The sequence below is a fragment of the Copadichromis virginalis genome, linkage group LG10, assembly GCF_057382275.1.
Source record: "Copadichromis virginalis isolate Kocher_CV1m ecotype Utaka linkage group LG10, C_Virginalis_male_GT1.1, whole genome shotgun sequence".
Classification (NCBI taxonomy): Eukaryota; Metazoa; Chordata; class Actinopteri; order Cichliformes; family Cichlidae; genus Copadichromis; species Copadichromis virginalis.
This window is the reverse complement of record NC_140627.1, coordinates 3208818-3229542: the sequence shown is the minus strand read 5'-3', so window position 1 is coordinate 3229542 and position 20725 is coordinate 3208818. Positions and strand designations below refer to the sequence as shown.

The window sequence follows — 20725 nt, the reverse complement described above, 5'->3', positions numbered from 1 at the left end:
TATACTAGCAAGAAAAGAAGAAGAAAAAACATTTTTTTCCCTTTTATATGTGTGTGTAGGTTAAAGCAGCTACTCCAGAAAATGAAAACATACGTATTTCTAATTTAAATTTTCAGGTTGAATTTTCCGAGTGAAGACTGCTGATCTTCATTTTTATACACGTGTATTTAGCCAAGGCCAAAGAATCCATCTGCTTTCTCAAAGTTATACAGCTACAGTTATACAAGTCTAAGAAAGCGCAGTCTATAGCATGTTTTGTGAGCATGTCATTTTTAGATACACGGTGTACCGAAATACAGAGTGGTTGCATTTACTCGAACTGTTAGTCTAAAAAGTCATTCTCAGTACTGAAGTTATATATATATATATATATATATATATATATATATATATATATATATACACATATATATATACATATACATATAGATGTCTTAAATTTTTCAGTTGCCCAATAACACAAAGAAAAATATACATTTCTCAAATTTAATAAACTGTAACTACAGAAAGATGTTGACCTGAGAAACCTTCCTTCCTAATAATGATTTTCTATTTATCTTAATTAAATAGCGACTTTAAATTATTTAAGAATTGTTAAAGCCTGTGTGTGCAGCCATGAAGTCAAAATACTAGCTACTAGTGTTCTAAATGTTACAATGTTACAATGTTCTACATGCATTTTTTGCTGTTGATGCAAGGCCAAGTCAGTGTTAGAGGTGGTACTTCTAAGTGTACAGTATTTCCTCAGAGAAGAGCTAAAAATATTCAGGATCTGAACCAAGTTATGTTATTTATCACTGCATGCACTGACACAAGTAGGAAGACACAAGTCTGTCTTATTTATCTAGCCTGAAATCACAAATCCCAGCTCCATGTTCAGAAAAATAAAGAAATAAAAAGAAGATATCAGAGAAAAGAGTACACAGGACAGCCAGACCTTCAAAAGAGGGAGGTAGTATTAGTAAACAGAAGAACTGTGTATGCATTTTGATCCAGTACTGAAAGATTGGTCGGGACAGTATATGTGCATGATTGTACATCTCCACCATTTACAGTATTGGGAATAGTGCTTGCTAAGCGAATGGTGGTCAGCATGTTGCCATGGTAACCACAGCAGCTGTCAGTGTGTGCCTCCTGCAAGAATGACAGATGACTTTTATTAGAGGGGCTGTAAATTGGTGGGGTCCCCCCACTCCATAGAGATGCACATCCCAGCCTGATCATTTTGGAGTCATTCTGCCAATAACAGTGACCAGGCCTAATTACAACACAGGCCCTCCTGGGCTCATCATACACTCATTATTACAGACTACACTGGCAGTCCTGGCAGCAGTCACTGTGTGACATTCTCATGGTGGGAAACAATAAGGCACAACATATGGTGGGATTATCACCACAGTTACATGTTATTAAAAGACAAGTGTTTTTTATTTAAAAGTAATTATAGTTTAAAGGGGCCTTTGTGATGATTCACATACATTAACACAACATTGTTTTTGTGAAAATTGTAGTTTTGTTAAACAGAGGGTGCATGCACGCCACGCCATAGTTTTTCTATGGAAAATGCAAATCTGCAGTCACCATTGCAGTGGTGATATTCTCTCAAACGCAGAGTCAGTCTTGTGTCTGCTTTTGTTTCATTTCAGTCCTCCACACTTCCAAATGTTGCATCCTAACTGGAAGAGTTTGTTCACCTTTGGTTAGTCTTCGGCTGTGTAACAAGCCTGGCTTATCTTTTTATTTATTTATTTTAAATCAGGCTGTGTGACTTTGAGTGGCCAAGGTTACGGTGACACTGTAGGGCTCGGCTGTCTCCGGAGACCACATTCCACTCACTAATACACTCCAAGACAGTTGCCCACTGGGGACACTGCCAGCAGAGTGATGAGGAAGCAATTTTTATCTGCATTGTTTAGCTGACTTGGTTGCTTTCCCATCAGTGGTGTTCAGGCTGTGGGTGTTGATCAGGACAGATGACTCAGAGTTCTTCAGAGGAGTCAAAGGAGCACAGGTTGAGATTTTCAAGGTCATGGAGAAAGAAAATGAACCTATATTTTTCTGTTAAAAAAAGTTGTAGTGCAGCTTCATTTAATATCTTTTTATTCCATTTATTTTTACAGATTTGCAATAAGTCGAGCTTGTTCCGGGTTGGTGTTGGACTACACCAAGGCTCCCTTTGTCACCAAATGTGTTTAGAATTGTATGCACAGAATTTCAGGTGTAGCTCAGTGCTGTAAGAATCTCATCTCTGCTCTTTGCAGATGATGTGGCTCTATTGCCTTACTCAGGTGGTGACCTTGAGCTCACACTTGAGCAGTGTGCAGCAGACTGTGAACCAGCAGGAATTAGAATTAGTACTAAAAGTTTGAAGCCATGATTATTAGCTGCAAAGAATTCCCATCATGGTCATGAGTTCTGGGTTGTGGTGAAAGAATGAGACTACCCATGTGAGCAGCAGAAATGAAATATGGATATGCCTTAGTGATAAGGTGAGGAGTTCAGTTGCTATTCCTTCAAAACAAGTCAGCTGAGGCAAATCGGACAAGGGCGCTTCCTGGGTGAGAGCGAGGCATGTTCTAGTGGAAAGCATGGCATGCTGGAGAAATTGCATCTCCCAGCTGCCCTGTGAACTCCTCAGTGTTTCTCGGATGAGCTGGAGGAGCTGACTGGGGATAGGGAGGTCTGGGCTTCTCTGCTTAGACTACCACTGCGTCGTGACTGCAGATCAGTGGCAGAAAACTGATGGACGGATGGAGGAAATGACTGAAAGAGCCAGGCCAACTCACAGTTTTAAGTGTATGTTTTGGGGTATGTCACTCAGTAGATGTGAATGCTTAGCTATGTCACCATGTGTCATTGTATTCCACCTCATCACAAATCCTTTATTCTTAGTCCCTGGCACACACTAACCTGTGTTCAGCGGTGACATCTCTGGCCCAGGGCAAACTCTCCTTGGTGAAAAGTGTGACACTTGCATTGTAATAGGAATATAATTCTGGCTGTTTCTGTTTTTATGTCCCACAAGCAATTTAAGTTTCATTGATACTGCAAAAGCTACCAGTCTGAGTGAACAAATAGTCTCCTTACAGGCTCACTGTGGCTTATAAGAGGATTGATTGAAGCTAATGAGTCTGCAGCCACAGAAAAGGGCTTGTGTTTGTGCCACTGATGATGCCAAAGCAGCTGAACGGGGTGACGAAGGGAAGAGGAAATGGCTGATATTTGTGGAAGCCACCTGGGGTGAAGTGAAGCCATAGTTTTGGAATATAAACTAATAAACGCAGATGTGGACAGAACAGGAAAGGCTGTCTGCTAGATGGTGTTAGTATGCATTAGACTGAACTCAGAGGAGAAAGGAATAGCGGTGCACCTCCGATCATTATTATTGACCATTCCTCTTTGCAGCTGTACACAGCTTAAACACATTAGGACTCCCTTGCATGTACACATGCATAGAAACATGTATACTCACAAGCACATGCTCATAAAGAGTTTAATATATGCACAAGCCAGTGGGATATGAGATAACTGCAGTATAAGCGAACACTGAAATGGTCTCAGGTTATAAGGACATGCACATATGCTAATAGAGGCCTCCAGCTCTGTGTTGAGCACGATATTCTGTTGTTGAGAGTGAGAACGAGCTAACAAAGAATCGAGAGCACTATCAGTTATCGCACTGACTCTGAAGAGTTCTTGTAATTTAAATAAAATCCAGCCGCCACCACCTTCTGTTTCTTTCCAGTAGTCTAAATATATACCTAATACGCATTAATTTACCTACTGCTGAAAAAATACTAAGAAGTGTTGGAAGATTCAGAATACAGAAATACTACAGTCAGATAGTTTCCATCTGCAATACTTTATATGCAGCACACCTCTTCCATACAAACAGCTGTAAAGTGTGTTTTTTATGGCCACTTCAGAGAGAAACATCACCTGGTGTTTCTAACTCTGTGCTTGCTCCACAGTGCAGGACTCTGTGTAGAATGTGGGGCTGCTGCCCTGTGATTTAATCGGAGACATATCTTGTGACGTTTGTGAGGTTGTGTGATGACTGTACAACAGGCTAAAACAGGCATCCTGTTTCGGTGTTTGAATGTCATAAACGAAGGACTTTCCTTGTAGAACAGTTATCAGCCTCTTGAGTGTACAGGCTGTTGAGTCAGAGTCAGCCAGAGAGAAATGATGTTTCAGGACAGACAGAGAGAAGCTGCATTGAACATCCTGGTCTGATCCATCAGCTGCTGTGTCATTTGACATCTTTGATGTGGACAGATGTTACAGGGACAGAGCAGACTGCCACCTCTGTTTCCTCCAAAATGGAGATGAGCATGTAAAGCTTAATAACAAAAGTTTTCTCTCCAGTTTCCATACTGAGTCCCAAATGTTGAAAACATAAGGTGAGGAAAGCACCCCTTCCTGTTCCTCCGTGTGGATGAATAGAAAGCCAGAGTTGACGAGAGCAACAGGATCAGAGTACAAAGCAGAACAGGTGTTACTGAGAACAAATACGAGATAGATCAAGTTAAGATTAAGTTAGATATTGTTGGAGGTGAGTTCCAGATTTGCAGCAACGTTGGGCAAGCTAGAGCAACTTAAATAGTGGCCCCTGTTGGACATTTGGATATCAGCTGAACAATCGGCTGATGTGGGCCAGCACTGAGATCAGCTGCACAGGACTTCATGATGTGCATGAATGCTCTACCTCTGTTTCTAAAAGATAGAAAGAGTTTACGTTTCAAATGTAGCAGTGTAAAAAGATTTATGTTCAAAAGCTTGATAATGATGTACAGTGAAGTGAAAGCTGTGTGGTTTATGTTTGACTAATTAGTGCATTCAGTCAGAATTAGGTGTCAAACTCAATTCTCAGATGAGAAGCTGAAAACACAACAGGGCTGATGTTGCCCATTAAAAATGAAAATGCCACATTAACTTAGTACTATTATCTGTTTTCCTCATCCATCTTTATTCATCTGTCCTACAGAGGAATAATTTCCCTTATAGAACTGTGAGCTGTATGACCCGATGCCTCGCCTGGGTGATGCTGGATATCAGGGATATATCTGCAGGAGAGTCCTGGAGATGTATCAGGCTGCAAGATAATTTTGCAGATGTACTGAAGACAGCACCTAGGGAGTGGTGTGCAGGAGAAACTGACTCCAAATATTTAAGACAGGGCTGGTTGGCACTGCAGTAGCTATCTGTCAGAATAATACATGTATTGTATTTCTAATTGAATACTGTGACATACTATAAGGTTTCACAAGTCCAATGATAATGTCTGGGTAGCAGACAGATGCGTGTATCCTCTCATCTTAACTGATCTTTAATTTATATTCCTTCACTGTAATAGTGACATTTGCAGTGTTTCCAATATGAGGCACACACAGTATAGAGGTATGTGATCTGTTAAATAAGACAGATTGTATTCTGAGAAATTCACAAATAACCCAAAGATAGTTTAAAGACCATAAATGCTCACACAAACCCACGTACATGTGTGTATGTGTCTCTTTCCACGTGCATTTAAAGCATGTGCTCCCCTTTCCTAGCCTTTTGTCATAGTGACAGGCAGTCTGTTCTAATGAAAGCTCCTCTCATTCATAAGGCTGTCAGCTTTTGATGCCAGAAAAGTTGCAGCGGGAAAGAAGGAAAGCAGGAGAGAGGGACTGCAGAAGACTTAGCCTACACCTATTTTTCCTTTGCTTTCTCTGAATGATTTCATTCCTAAAAAGCAACTGCATTGCAGTTTTAATTTGATGATGTGTCGTGGCTTGTTTCCATGCTTAAGTAACTAAGGACTACACATGCACACACACACATGGATCCAGTGTCTCTCAGTTGTATCACTGGTTGAGTAGCTCAACCACAAGCAAGGCAAAAACTTCTTCAGGATATCGATGCCCTGGTCTCTTTTTTCTATCTAGGTCAACATTTGCTCACAATAGCATCTTGGCCACCCTCCCCTGTGTATTCCCCATTTTCTTTCTCTGTTTTCTCCCCTCTGTACTCACATTCACACCTTTCTTATTGCAACACCTCTGTCTTTGGTACCAATCATTTATTTCTAAATTATGATAAATGTTTTGGGTGTTTTTTGCTTCTACATAAATGTAGGCAGTAGTAGGGACAATGTGTCATTTTCCTAATATTTGCCATAATTTGAGGGTTTTTTTATTTTTATTTCTGAGCCGTTTCAGAGATTGTCTTAAGACCTTCACACCTTTTTCCATCATTTTAGGCATGCTCAATGCAAAGGCCTCTGCCAGCAGGATAAACCTGTGTTAATGTGTCATGACAAGACTAAATGAGAAGATTCAACATCCCATAAAGCATGCATTATTATATCTCTAGCAATACTGCCAGAATCCCCCACCGTACGGCGGCCCTATTTGATGCCCAAACCAGATAGGCTCTTCCATCATCTGTGACATGAAATACCCCGATAGCCACCGGCTACAGAACACATCGCTCCTCAGAAACACTGACTACCTCTCTCTACTTCCATGTGTTCACACAAATTAGCATTACATTAGCATGATATTAGCACATCCGACCTGCACATCCATGCCTTATCAAAGCACTCTGTGATCCCCGGCTCCCCGTGCTTTAGTCTGGATCAGAAAAAAAGAGCGAAAACCTGAGTGAGAAAGAGAGAAAGACAGAGCGTTTCCCCCGAGAGAGAGGGAAGAGAGCGATGAGCTACATGATAACGAGCTGTGTTACACCGCTATACAACACACAGCCTTGTCACTGCGCCTCAGAGCTGATTTAGCTGAGCTAAATGGGCTGCAGCAGATGTTTGGTGACTACAATCACACAGAGCTGCGTTCCTCACTTGACTTGCAAATATTTGCTTAGAGACTTCAATATTGGCTTTTCTTTATTTCATTCTTTTTGAATGTGTAAGGTGGTTATTCCAGCGCATAAAAATGAATACGCGCAGCATGCTTTCTCTACTGACACCTATTACTGCTGCGCTGTGTTTGGTACAAAATGTTAACCGTCGCTTGTGATGAAAACCCCGAGGCAACTGATCCTGTACTTTCATGAACAGTTTTTGAGACAGTTAAAAAAACTTATTGACTAAACATAAAAAAAACTGTGGTTTAATTCTATCTAGTGATTTTTCTTGATAAGTATTTTGATTAAAGTCTTGTTGCTGCAAACAGTGAAGCTCAGTTGAGATAATGCGTTCTGAGGAGAGTCTGCACTCTGCCGTCTAGTGAACAAGCAAACCACAGATAGATTTTCCAGAATGTTTAACATCACGCGGACTGACCACAGGCTATACTCACAGGTCACATGAAAGTGACGTGTTTGGTACTAACTGGCCCACATGTAGTTTACTGGTGTTCACTGAAGATGTTGCTTTGCTTTCTTTATATGTAGGTAACGTCACCTAATATGTTTTATTTATCTTTTCATTTCCAGTGCAACGGTTTCTCATCACATCCACGGGAGCCCTGTATATTCTGGATGTGCAAATGGAAGACGGGCTGTACAACTACAGGTGTATGACACGGCATCAGTACACCGGAGAAACCCGACAGAGCAATAGTGCCCGCCTCATTGTGTCAGGTGAGAGGGGGATACCACAATTAGAATGAATAGGAAGTTCTGCAGCTTGATATATATTAGCTTGTATATTAAGCTGCACTTCTGGGTTGAATGGTCACTTGTTTCACGGTGCAAAAAACTACAGAGTTGTATTATGTGCATATATATTGGTTGGTTTCATTGTGAAACGTTAAGATGAGCGTTTTTACCATCTCCATCTTTGTGTTTGTAGATCAGATTGATTTGGAGTAATCGCACTGAGACACGAAACGATACTGCACGCTCTCTGTCCAGTGACTAGGTTGCTCGTTGTTTTTTGACTCTACCTGTAATATACAAAATGAACATCAGTATGTTTTCAATAAGGCTTGAAAGTAGTGACTCAGTACTAGCAACCGCAAAATTAAACTCTTCACCAGCATGTTTACTGAGGTCATAGGTCATGAAAGTTTTCCTGGATTTGATACAACCAAATGTATTTTTATAAAACGAACACTCGGAAAGCACAACTTCCTGCAGTGTTTTATACCGATGTCAGCATTGTTAATATGGTCATCTTGTGTAGTATATTCATCTTTCTGTATCATTGTGTCATATAAGGTTGTATTGGAAAAAATAATGTTTTAGAGAGGTCAAACAAAGAAAGTGCTAATGTCCCCCAAGGTCTAATATATTGCTTTAATGTTTGAAGATTTTCATGGCCTACCTATGACCTTGAAGCACTACATACTAAAATAGTGCATTTTATTATCTTTACCCATATGACTGGAGCAGAATCGGCTGAAATCTTTGGCTTATTTAAGCTGTAAAAACTTGAGACGTAAAGCATCGTACTGAAGAAATAAAAATAGGGTTTAACAGCTTTCTCTCCCTTTCATATGATTGTTTTGGGTTTTTTTTTTTCAAAGTTAACTTTGACTCTGAAGGTCAAAGTCAAATGCTTAGCCAACCCGGGTAATCATGTCCCCTAAGGCCTAGTATATTGTTGTGAAGTTTGAAGACGATTCATAACAAACTGTGGGTAATATGAAGTTTTTGCTGATTTCACTGTTTTTACTGTTACAGTGATGGGAGATACCAAGATACCAATGACAGCTTATACTGTTGATGGTATCTGTCAGACCGTTAGAAAGAAAGAATGCAGGTTTAAGCCCTTTACCCGGCACAGGCTAATTGAAATCATGCCAAAACAACCAACAGTGTGTTTTTCTGCGTTAAACAGATGGCCAAAGAATCAAATTTACACTACACAGCTGTTTGCATAACAACAACCAACAGCTGATATGCGATGGGATTTTTTTTCCAAGTTTCATATTTAAAGCTTAAGGTAATCAGTGTGTGAGTTTCAATACTGCGGTGTGTTTGATCTGATAAAAGTTTCATAATGGCATTCACATCGGCCCCAGCATATGTCAGTAACAGCAGGTAAACCCTCTAAAAATGTCCCAGTCTGTTGCCTTGATTTCAGTTTAGAATAATATGGTTAATGTGTTGCAAATACCAGCTGGTGATACCACACACTGTTGGATAAAATGACACAAGACAAGTAATCAGACACAAGGACAGGAAGCACCATGACACAGTCAGATAGGGTTTGCTGTTGATTTAGTGTGCCTTCAGAAACACTGACTGCATGTGAGAGGACCATATGGAAATAAATGTGAGCTTGTAAAAAAAAACATGTTGGTCAGTTGAATTAAACGGAGGGCGACAGGATAAAAACCCTTGAACTAAAGAGTGGGTGACAGGCAGTAAAGGCCATGAGAACTCTCCAGTTTGGGGGAGGACTTCAGGATAGAAAAATACCCTCCTTTCCAAAACCATTTAAAGAGTCACTCTGCAGATTTCAGAGTATTGATGCAGTATTTTTAGTTTGTAAGACATTCATTCACAAGATAGGCAGGGTTGTACCATGTTTACTGATGGGGGGGGGGGGGACTAGAGCCATTACACTAAAATTTAAAAAATCCCATTCTCTTCCTTTGGCTACTCATGAGTTCACGATTAAACACTTTTCCACTTTTAACTCCTTGTGCTGCATTTAACCCTTTTTGAACCCACGCAGATCCGACCAATTCTGCACCCCACATCCTGGATAGCTTTGAGCGCCGTGAGGTGATGGCATCTCATCGAGTGGAGCTCCCTTGCAAGGCCTCTGGTCACCCTGTACCCAAATACCGCTGGCTGAAGGACAACCGCCCGCTGGAGACAGACTCGCGCTTCAAACAGAGTGTGACAGGCCTGCTCATAGAGAGAACCCAGCCCAGTGACACAGGGACGTATGTGTGTGAGGTGTGGAATGGCTACGGCAATGCCGAGGTGGTTGGCAGGCTGCAGGTAAAAGGTCAGTGTCCTTGTGATGGTGCTAAGTAAGGCTGTGGAGTTTTTTTTATTATGGAGCAACGAATCAAAAGAGGCAGATTCTTTTGCTTTTTAAGTGTGAAGCACTTTTGTTTACATTTTATCATCTATCTAATGATGATAACTTGGTACCTCCACTAAACTACAGAGCCCCTCAAGGTCATGGTGAGTCCGCGGAAGGTGAAAGGCAGCGTGGGAAGCCAGGTTTCACTGTCCTGCGGTGTAACGGGCTCCGAGGAGTATCAGCTGTCCTGGTATCGCAACGGAGAACTCATCTACCCCAGTAACAGTGTCCGCATGACAGGCCAAAACAGAGAGAACCTGGTCATGGCTGGCATGGCCAAGAGTGATGGAGGAGCCTATCAGTGCTTTGCCAGACATGGCAAGATGTCTGCCCAGGACTTTGTTCAAGTCATACTGGAAGGTCAGAATTCACAGTGAGACGTGTGGGTGGGAGCAGTGCGTGTGCACCATTTTGGTTTTGTGTGCACAGCAATTGTGTGTATCTATGCATATGCAAGTCCAGACTGTGCTGTGTGAAGCTCAATCCTGCAGGGCCCAGCACTTTTTTATAAGATTTTCTGAAAAGCCTTGAGCTGTACATGAGCTGGTTGCTGCTGCAGTGTCTCCCATAACCAGGGTACTATAAGGGGAATATTGATAATCAATAATGCTGTGGAGCCAGAGAGGAGCTGGATTAATCTGCTCCTCATTCTGACACTGCTTTTTATACTGGAGATGTGCATGTTTTCCACTAAAAGTGCAGATTTGGACAAGATTCTCATTCAAAAGCATCAGATATGAATTGACATGCATCCCTTATGAGGGGAACAACAAAATATACATCACCGTGTGAATTTTCTCCCTCTGTGCAGATGGCACCCCCAAAATTCTGGCTTCGTTCAGCGAGAAGGTCTACAACGTCAACGAGTTTGTGTCATTGTCGTGCACAGTGAAGGGCACGCCAGAGCCGCGGGTAACGTGGACTCTGGACGATGAGCCCGTGGTACGGGACAGCCGCCATCGCATCTCCTACTACACCAATGCCGAGGGCCACGTGGTGAGTCATCTGAACATCAGCCAGACTCAAGTCCCCGATGGAGGAGTGTACCGCTGCATCTGCAACAACTCAGCTGGGACCGTTTCCTACCAGGCGCGAATAAACGTAAGAGGTGCTTGTCAGATCAACTCTTCCAACACACCATCACATATACACATCGACATGCCTTGAGTCACTCTGTTTTGACGCATTTCTGATTGGCTACTTTAAAAGTGCATGTGATGAAAGAGGTTTTATTATGCTGTCGTGTTTCTAGCTTTTCACATACTTTTAAATCTGATAGCGTAGCTTGGCTCTGTTTCTCCTCAGAATATAGCAAGACGCCCAGAAGATGCTTTTCCTGTTATCTTTCCACTTTTCCAGTTTTTTGGGGGTATTTTTGCGTTTGGATTTCACCATCTCTATATCAGGACAGTTATTACTGTTGACTGTACTGCTATATGCATTCTACAGGGACATGGCTTGCTGAATTGCTGCTGTCATGTAGTGACACTGGGGCGCTCAAGCTTGCCGTGCTTTCCAGAACATTATTATTTCTCTATTGCAGAGAGGGAATGTTGCTTTCTTTGTACAGATTGGTCGGATTTGATTGCTGCTCAGTCTTGCATGTTGTGGGGCTAAATAGGGCGATCCTCCAGCCCTTAAGCGAGGGTTCATGGATGCCAAATGCAGCCAAGCAATGAAGATAAATCTCCACAGGTGCCAACGCGGAGAACGTGTAATGACTGCTTCTCACGTCATTGGCTCCTTAATCGTGCTAAAGAGAGTAGCAACCCAGGATACGCTTGTATTCCAAGTACACTGCAGAGCCTAGTTAAACTGTCTTCTCCAGTGCTTTAAAGAGACACCTAATAGTCCATTTCCCTGATAGACACTGAGCTATGGAAGCCTATTGGTTATTCTGTTGGTTTTTCACAAGTGTGCACAAAAGGCGGCAACGTGAGTAATGGCTTTGATAATAGCTTCATGAGTGGAGAAAGCGAACATTCGACTCTAATGCTTGTCAGAAGCAATCACAGCCTGCACCAAAGAGGTGGGAGCAAAAGGTAATATTCACTACAGTCTCAAACAGAAAGATGCACCAATCCCTGAATCTGGCAAAGCAGGATGTGACGCGAACAGAACAGCAGAACGGTCCACCTGTGATGATTCGTAGTCTCATTTGTGTTTTACGGTCCTTCTCGCTTAATCGAGCAGTCTGTAACCCCTACGCACATCTGGGTCATTTTTTATGTCACAGTATCAGAGTGAATCGAGGCATGTACAACTTTGTGGTGTCTTAAAAACACACAAAACACAGAAAAGCTAACTTTCACACCACAAACCACCTCAAAATCATTTTAAGAGAGTTGTCTCTCCAATGTGTCCTTCAAGGGCCTGCCAGCATCAGACCAATGAAAAACCTCACTGCCATCGCTGGGCGGGACATGTACATCCACTGCCGTGTCATTGGCTACCCCTACTACTCCATCAAATGGTACAAGGACTCCAATTTGCTGCCGTACAACCACCGACAGCGGGCCTTCGAGAACAACGGCACCCTGAAACTGTTTGACGTGCAGAAGGAGGTGGATGAAGGAGAATACACGTGTAATGTGCTGGTGCAGCCACAGCTGTCCACACACCAGAGCGTTTACGTTACAGTGAAAGGTATGAAACAGTCTAATTGATTTTCAGACAGACAGCACGGGACTCGTTCTATATTTGGTCCAATAAAACAAGATTTAGTTCATTTAGCTGTGCAACATCATCACGTTTACCCATCTGCGAGGCCAATAAGCAGCTGTTTCAGATGTACGTTCGCATTTGTACGGTACTGTATTGTACTCTGTGTTTGCAGAATACATTTGTGGTTACGCTGTCATTAATCTCTTTGCAATTCAAAGGGAACAGCTTTATCGGTGTACACACTGACCCCGTAGTGCCTTTCCATCGGAGGTGTATGCCCCCTTTCCTCGTTGCAGAAAACACAGATATGCAGAGTGATATTTGTATATCACTACCTATGAAAAAAGCACTCACATCACTGATAGCAAGGCACCATCTCCATCATCCCAGCCAGCTTATCTGGAGCTCATCTGAATATGCAGCAGGACTGAGAAGAGCCAGATGATGATAACCTCCGATGGCTCTCTTTCTTCAGTGACGCAGCATAATTTCAACTGTCCTATGGGCCGATCCCCACCCCCCCCACACCACCCACTCTCACTGATCTTGACGTGCTAACGAGCGTTTGAGGGGGAAATCACACAGCATAGACAAAGCGACACTTCTATTCCACCTTGGCTAATTTGCCTCTCAGCTGCTTAGCATTCCACCGCTGCCGAGAGGGAATCCCCAGGAACCTATTATGCTTATTTTGTTGTGAATTAAATAAGCGCTGAAGTGCTGCTTATTCCAATGTTATTTTAAATCATTAATTAAAGCATCTGGTTCTCACGATGGCTACAGTGTCCCCAGAGAGCCGAGTGAGAGTGAATGCTATATGCTTATGTTTTGAGAGGCTTCAGCTGCTCCACATGAGGCGAGCTAATAAAATATTTCTTGCTTTCCTGAAAAATCACAGCTTAATGTGGAAAATAAGGTGATAAAGAGAGAACTGGGCCTAATGAGTTGCTATGCGAGTGTTTTGTAAAGTAGCTCAGCCGCGGTGTATAGTATGTTAATGTGTTGATTATTAATGTGCATGAGTGGTTAGTGATTTTGAGTAGCTCTGGCTGAAATTAAACAACCTGTAACCCGCAGGCCTGAAGCAATATTCCCGTCTCTGTTACAGTCCCGCCCACCATCCAACCATTTGAGTTTCCCCGGTTTTCCATCGGCCAGCGAGTCTTCGTCCCCTGTGTGGTTATGTCTGGTGACCAGCCCGTCTTCATCACCTGGCAGAAGGATGGTCGGCCAATCCCGGCCAGCCTGGGCGTTACCATAGACAACATAGACTTCACCAGCTCCTTGCGTATCTCTAACCTCACACTGATGCATAACGGCAACTACACCTGCATCGCACGGAATCAGGCTGCTGCTGTGGAACACCGGAGTGAGCTCATTGTCCGAGGTGAGGAGGGGAGAGATGGGTAAGAGAGTCAATCTGGATGTGATTTACAGAAGTTCAGTGCTGTGGAAAAGTTTGGATCCACCCCTCATTTCTTTATGTTTCATGTGCAAGCAGCCAGACTTTCTTGTAAAAAGATTTTTTAACTGGCTTTGAGCAGTAATTCTCCAGGCTTTCTGAAAGTTTAATCAATGAAAACTGCCAAAGATTAAACAGTTTGGGTACTTTTTCAAGTGGTGGACAAAACAAGAAGTGACAGACAGCTATATAAAAAGTTATGTACAGCATAGAGGCCTGATTTGAGGTGTGGTGCTTTTATTTGGAAGATTTTGCTGTGAACAGACAACATGCAGTCAAAAGAGCTCTCCATGCTGGTGAAATAAGCCATCCTTAAGCTGCAAACACAACAAAAACCCCATCTGAGATACTGCTACAATATTAGGAGCGGCAAAATCTAGTTTGGCACATCCTGAAAGAAAGAAAGCACTGGTGAACTCCGCAAGATCGCAGAATCATTTCCATGGTGAAGAGAAACCCGTCCACAACAGCCAACAAAGTGAACAACACTCTCCAGGAGGAAGGTGTATCGATATCCGTGTCTACCATAAAGAGAACAGTGCGTGAAAGTAAATACAGACGGTTCACTGCAAGGTACAAGACCTCAACAATAGAAAGGCTGGGTTGGACATCTAAAAAAGGCAGCACAGTTCTGGAAAAACCTTCTTTGGACAGATGAAACCAAGATCAACCTCTACCAGAATGATGGCTAGAGAAAATTACGGAGAAGGTGTGAAACACCTCATGATCCAAAGCATACCACATCATTGGTAAAACAGGGCGGAGGCAGTGTGTTAGCCTCGGTGTGCACTGCTGCCAGCGACAGTGGGACACTGTTTATTGACGATGTGATACAGTAAGCAGCTGAATGAATTTTGAGGTGTTCGGAGACATACTCTCTGCTCACATCCAGCTAAATGCAGTCAAAGTTCTTGGGTGGCGTTTCTTAATAAAGTTGGACAATTACCCAAAACATACAGCTAAAGCAACCCAGGGGTTTATTGAAGCAAAGAAGGCAAATATACTTGAATGGACCAGTCAGTCACCTGATCTTGCTGTCGCGGCCCAGTGGCCACCAGAAGTATGGACTCGAGTGTAGACAGCACACGGAAGCACGGAGAAAGAGTGAAGGCAACACTTTCTTTACAGAGAGTGAAGGAAGCAACAGTGTAACTAAACCTACACACGAGGTCCTTGGAGATTCAACCGAAGGAACTTAATAACAATAAAGATCACTGTGAACTAAGCACTTGAGTTTCACAGTGATAAACTGATTACCATGAACTATAACAACACTAGGATTAACGAAGCATTGGCTATGATAGATACTAAACAACAACACATGAAAATCACAAAACAGTAAAAATTCCAAGCTATGAAAAGAGTCCATGAGTGTTGCCCAAGAGCTGACGTGTTCAAGGGCCAGCAAACCCGATACGGGGTAACTGCCCGCACAGGAACCCTGTGGCGTGGAGGTAAGGAAGAGGCTAGACTGGGGTCACGGAGCTGGGGAGTTCGGAGTCACTGTAACTGAAGGAAGCAGACGTCAAAGGGAGTTCTAGACACAATAGATTGCTTGCAGTCTTACTTTCTGCAGGCGGGCGCAAAGTGCGAAGGGGTAAATGGTCTGGGTGAGCCGAGAGAGAGTCCAGAGAGGGTCCGAGATGTTCCAGTGAGTTTGGCATGTAGGCAGGCAGCAGTGAAGCGGTGAGGCAGCCGGGCAGGCCAGCGACTGAGAAGAGGTTAGTTTATGGCAGGTTAGGTAATGACATCCCAGAGGATTACTGCGAGTGAAAGAGAAGCACAGGTAAGTATGAGCAACACTATGAGTATCAAACATGAGCTGTGACAGCCTTCACTAACTGAGGTTATCAGACAATCTGCCGAAGAGGGATTGTGAGCGCTGGCAGCCAAATTACTTCCAGGTGCAGCCTATCAGTGATGAAGCGGTGACTCCGCCCAGAGGTGGAATCACCAACGCTGTGGAAAAAGCCAAGTTTACTCTTTAACAAGATTTCAGCTGGTAAAGACTAAACTTCAGACAGAAAGGGCCACAAATAAACAGCAACTGCAGTAAAGGCCTGGCAGAACATTAAAAAGTAGGAAGCCCGGCATCTGGTGATGTCCATGAGTTCAAGACTTTGAGTATTAGAACTGAACCCCTTAAATGAAGGGACTGTGTTAAAATGCTTTAGTTCCTCACATTTTTATGCAGTCTTTTTGTTCAACCTTCTGCAGTTCAATCGCATCGGAGTTACTTCATTTCAATGGGCGACCATGGCTCAGGGGGTTGGGAAGCATATCTGTAACCGGAAGGTCGCGGGTTCGGTCCCCGGGCTCTCTGTCCTGGTTGTTGTGTCCTTGGGCAAGACACTTTACCCTACTGCCTACTGGTGATGGCCAGAGGGGCCGATGGTGCGATATGGCAGCCTCGCTTCTGTCAGTCTGCCCCAGGGCAGCTGTGGCTACAACTGTAGCTGCCTCCACCAGTGTGTGAATGTGAGAGTGAATGAATAGTGGCATTGTAAAGCGCTTTGGGTGCCTTGAAAAGCGCTATATAAATCCAATCCATTATTATTATTATTATTATTATTCAAATTTGTTGTGGTAAAAAACTTGGAAAAATCAGGAAAAACTTGTCTCTGTCCAAATATATATGGACCTAACTGCATCAATGATCTCAAACGGTGCACATTGTGGGATCATCCTGATAGAGAATTGAACAAACAGCAGCCAGCATCCAAAGACAATCGATGAATGTCCTTCAAGAAGCCGGGAGAACTTTCCCAGAAGACTGCTTAAAGAAACCCACAAGAGTTCAGAATGTCTTCAGCCAGAAGTGGCCCTCTGGGCAGGTTTGTGTGGCTGTATGTGGCCCACAATATAAAATGAGTTTGACATTCCTGCTTTAGCCCTTTAGTAATTCTAAACCTTGTGAGAATTGTATAAACTTTTTTGCATTTATGTATGTTTACACGTTTCAATAAATCACTGTTCCTATTTCCCATTTTCCTGGAAAATGTAAAGAAATGAGGGGTGGCTGCACTTCTCAGGAGTTTAAGGAAGCGGATGTTTGCGGACCACACTGTACTTTCACTTGGTCTTTTTCCCCATTCTGAACTGAAATGTTCCTGTGACTTTTTAGATGTAAAGATCTCACAGTAAGGTTTCTTCACTTGCAGTTCCTCCCAAATTTGTGGTGCAACCTAAAGACCAGGATGGCATCTACGGGAAAGCAGTGATACTAAACTGCTCAGCTGAAGGCTATCCTGTTCCTACGATCCAGTGGGAATACTCTAAAGGTAAACCTGCACAGTTTACACACACGTTGATTACACAGCCGTCTCCCTGAGGTTTGTTGCAAGTGTTGGATGTTTTACATGTTTTCAAACACTCTTGAGTTGAGAAGAGTTGCTGCATTGAAAAATACTGTTATTTATTTATTTTACCTACAGCAAGCTTATCCTCTGTTGCCAGCACACCTAATACGATGTCCACAGCCATGAGGATGAATGCATAAAAACCCTCAAGTCAAACCTGCGTTTCAAGGAATAGTTTTCTGTTTCTCTGTAACGAGGAAGTGGGTGTGAAATTATGTAACTGTGGTACTTCACGTGTAACATTTCTCAGCCCAGCTGGACACAACAGCAAAGTTTGAGATATGAGATATAAGATAAAAAAAATGCATAATTAGAGTTTTTAATTCTTTCAGTTAAACTGGCAGCTGCAGAGCAAGAAGACGTGTGTTTAATGGTTTGAGATCTCTGAAGGTTTTCATAACATAAACACATAAAATAACAATGACTTGTTTTTTATTCCTCTTCCATTGGACTAAAGCTGGGCAAACACTGTGCGACTTTTTCAGTCGCGTTTTTCAGCTCCTGCTCAAACAGTACAATTGAATCGCAGAGGTTAGAAGTTCATAGGTCACGATGCAGGCTCTCACACGATACGGCCCGATGCTCTGATGCGACCTGAGTGCTCACACTGTGCATCCATAACATGAAGCTTATAACACAAAATCTGTCTCTCGCTCTCGCTCTCTGTCTTTCACTCACTCACACACACACACACACACACACCGTCAACTTTGCTAAATTGCTAATGAAGAAACGCTGACCAGGCAGCTGTGATTGAGCAGCAACGTCCATCCAACTCTTTCCACGGCTGTTGTGGTTGTGATAATGTTGTGAGGCCACATCGAAAAGACTCGGCTGAGCTTGCCAAAGTTGGTCCAAGTTGGAAACTCGGGCCGATCCCTAAAACTGTCGCACGACTGAAAAATCGTCTCCAAATATCGCACAGTGTATGGCCAGCTTAATTTTCCGTCCATCGTTTGGGGGGCGCTGGAGGCTGTTCCAGCTGCTATGGGTGAAGGCAGGGGGACACCCTTGATGGGTCTCTCAAATTCACAGCTACGAGCAATTTAGATTCACCAATTAACCCCACTAGTGGGGGTTAGTGGACTTACGTATAAATGAAAAATTCTGAGTTTGCACAATCTCAGTATTTGTAAGACTCTTTTAATGTCAGTTTTACTGTGTAACAAATGCATTACTATTGTCCCTTACCACCATTTCTCTTTTGAAAACTTCAGATTTACAGTATAGGCTTAATTATAAAAAGGAATTGTGGGATATGTGGTACTCAAACCGTACTAGACTAACACTAGCTCATTTGAACCCATAAAACAAAGCCTTACTATTTCTGTAGTATAAATAAAATGCACAAAATGTAATGTTTTTATCTGTAAAGGTTTTCATTGAGACTTTAGCAGGAGCATCGAACAGCAAACTGGACTGCCTCATGCAGTTTACTATTGACAAACCGTGTATTTTCTCTGACAGGCGCTGGAGTCCCACAGTTTAAACCCATCCCCCTCAACTCAGGCTTTCGGATTGAAGTGTTGGTCAACGGCTCTCTGCTCATCAAGCACGTGCTGGAAGAAGACAGTGGTTTCTACCTGTGTAGAGTCAGCAATGACGTCGGGGCCGACGTGAGCAAGTCGATGTACCTCAACGTCAAAAGTAAGTCTGACAGGACGACAGCACCTATTAGAGCCAAAGAATGTAAATTTGGCATGTTTGGTTTTTGTCCTGTTGACTCTCCTCTTTCATGCACCGGCTGCTGGTGCATTAAAACAAAAAGTTAAAGCTAAAGCACAAAGGTTAAGTGAGCTGAACTTCGACAGTCAGTCAGGCCACCAGAAAGATGTCACCACGGTTGCTTGCGCTGTGCTTTCTGCCTGAACGAATCCCACGAAAGCAACGCACACAGCCTCTACACCACATCTCTTGGAGAAAGTACAGCATTTATCTGCTGTGTGGCCAAGGATTTAGCTCCCCTCCATTAATCCCTGAATTCTGCATGCGAGCAAGAGCTGCCATGTGGAAAAGAGGGCTGTGGAATACAGCAAGGGAGTTTGGAAGAAGGAATAGGTTATCCACGTCTTTTCTCCTCATCTCTGTGTCCTATATGTCATCTAGCTTGTCTTTAGTTTAGTAAGTAGAAGAAAATGTTAACTATTTGCTGAGTTGTTTGTGTTCTTGTATAGATAATACACTTTTTAATAGGAATGCTGCCCTCTTGAGGTTGAAAGTCTGTTTAATAAACCATGAGAGCGCATAAATTATTCCAGCGCATCTTCTCAGAAAGAGAGATGTTGAAAGCAGCCTGCAGAAATGGTAGGAATGGTTTTAAGAGCTTCCTTCAAGGTGAAAACAACAACCTCAGAAATAATGTATATGTGAGTTTTACCAAAAAGTACAGTTACTTAACTTTAGCTGGTGATTGTGGATGTGTCCGTGGATGTGTGAGCTCCAACTGCTTTACTGCGGCTCGGCGCTCATTTTGATTGGTTGCTGTTAGATAAAGCTTTTGCCACCACGGCTCTTATCAAGCCCGAGCAGGGTATTCCCTGCTGAGTGTCTAACTGTCTGCCAGCCACAGCCAAATAGGCTCCAACTCCTTTATGACCCCCTCTGTCTGATTGAGGCCCACCATGTCACCTCATAGACAAGTGTGCTCAGAAGCACCAGCTCTCAGTGTAGCTGCGGTTTGGTGTCTTAGGCCATTTGAGTGTGAGTCACGGTTGAATTTTCTTATTGATACTTGAATCCTCACACCTCTGTGAAGTGTTGTGTCTTTAATTTATTTTTTAACACAGGTTCCTCAGACCTCAGAGTTCTTGAACTTGGTAAAAATCTGAACCTTTAACTGGAACACAACTCCTTTATTGGGTGGCTGTAGCTCAGGCGGTAGAGCAGGTCATCCACTGATCAGAAGGTTGGTGGTTTGATTCCTGGCTTCCCCTAGTCTACATGCCAAATATCCTTGGGCAAGATACTAACCCCAAATTGCTCTCCGATGCATCCATCGGAGTATGAATGTGTGTGAATGTTAGCTATGAAGCACTTAGAAAGATGTGCTTGTGCGAATGGGTGAATGCACAAGTTGTGTAAAGTGCTTTGAGTACTCAGATGAGTAGAAAAGCGCTATATAAGAACCAGTCCATTTACTTTATCTCTCAAATGTCCTTAAATCATCAGCTGACAAGCTACTTTCTAAATAATCTTTCCCCTTTAGGTTTTCTGAAACTCTCAAAGCTCGGGACGTCATAAGATCATCATTTG

At 42.9% G+C, this 20725-nt stretch overlaps 1 protein-coding gene across 3 annotated transcripts in view; it reads left to right on the top strand.

Annotated features, from left to right (window-relative positions):
* The window catches only part of dscama (Down syndrome cell adhesion molecule a), a 107649-nt gene that overhangs the window by 62217 nt on the left and 24707 nt on the right, over positions 1-20725 (top strand). For all 3 annotated transcript variants that reach the window (XM_085469487.1, XM_085469488.1, XM_085469486.1), the window contains exons 4-11: positions 7438-7584; positions 9629-9907; positions 10073-10348; positions 10800-11096; positions 12359-12634; positions 13761-14039; positions 17276-17395; positions 18941-19120. In XM_085469487.1, coding sequence (XP_085325613.1) covers positions 7438-7584; positions 9629-9907; positions 10073-10348; positions 10800-11096; positions 12359-12634; positions 13761-14039; positions 17276-17395; positions 18941-19120 — 1854 coding nt within the window. The remainder of the gene's footprint in view (positions 1-7437; positions 7585-9628; positions 9908-10072; positions 10349-10799; positions 11097-12358; positions 12635-13760; positions 14040-17275; positions 17396-18940; positions 19121-20725) is intronic.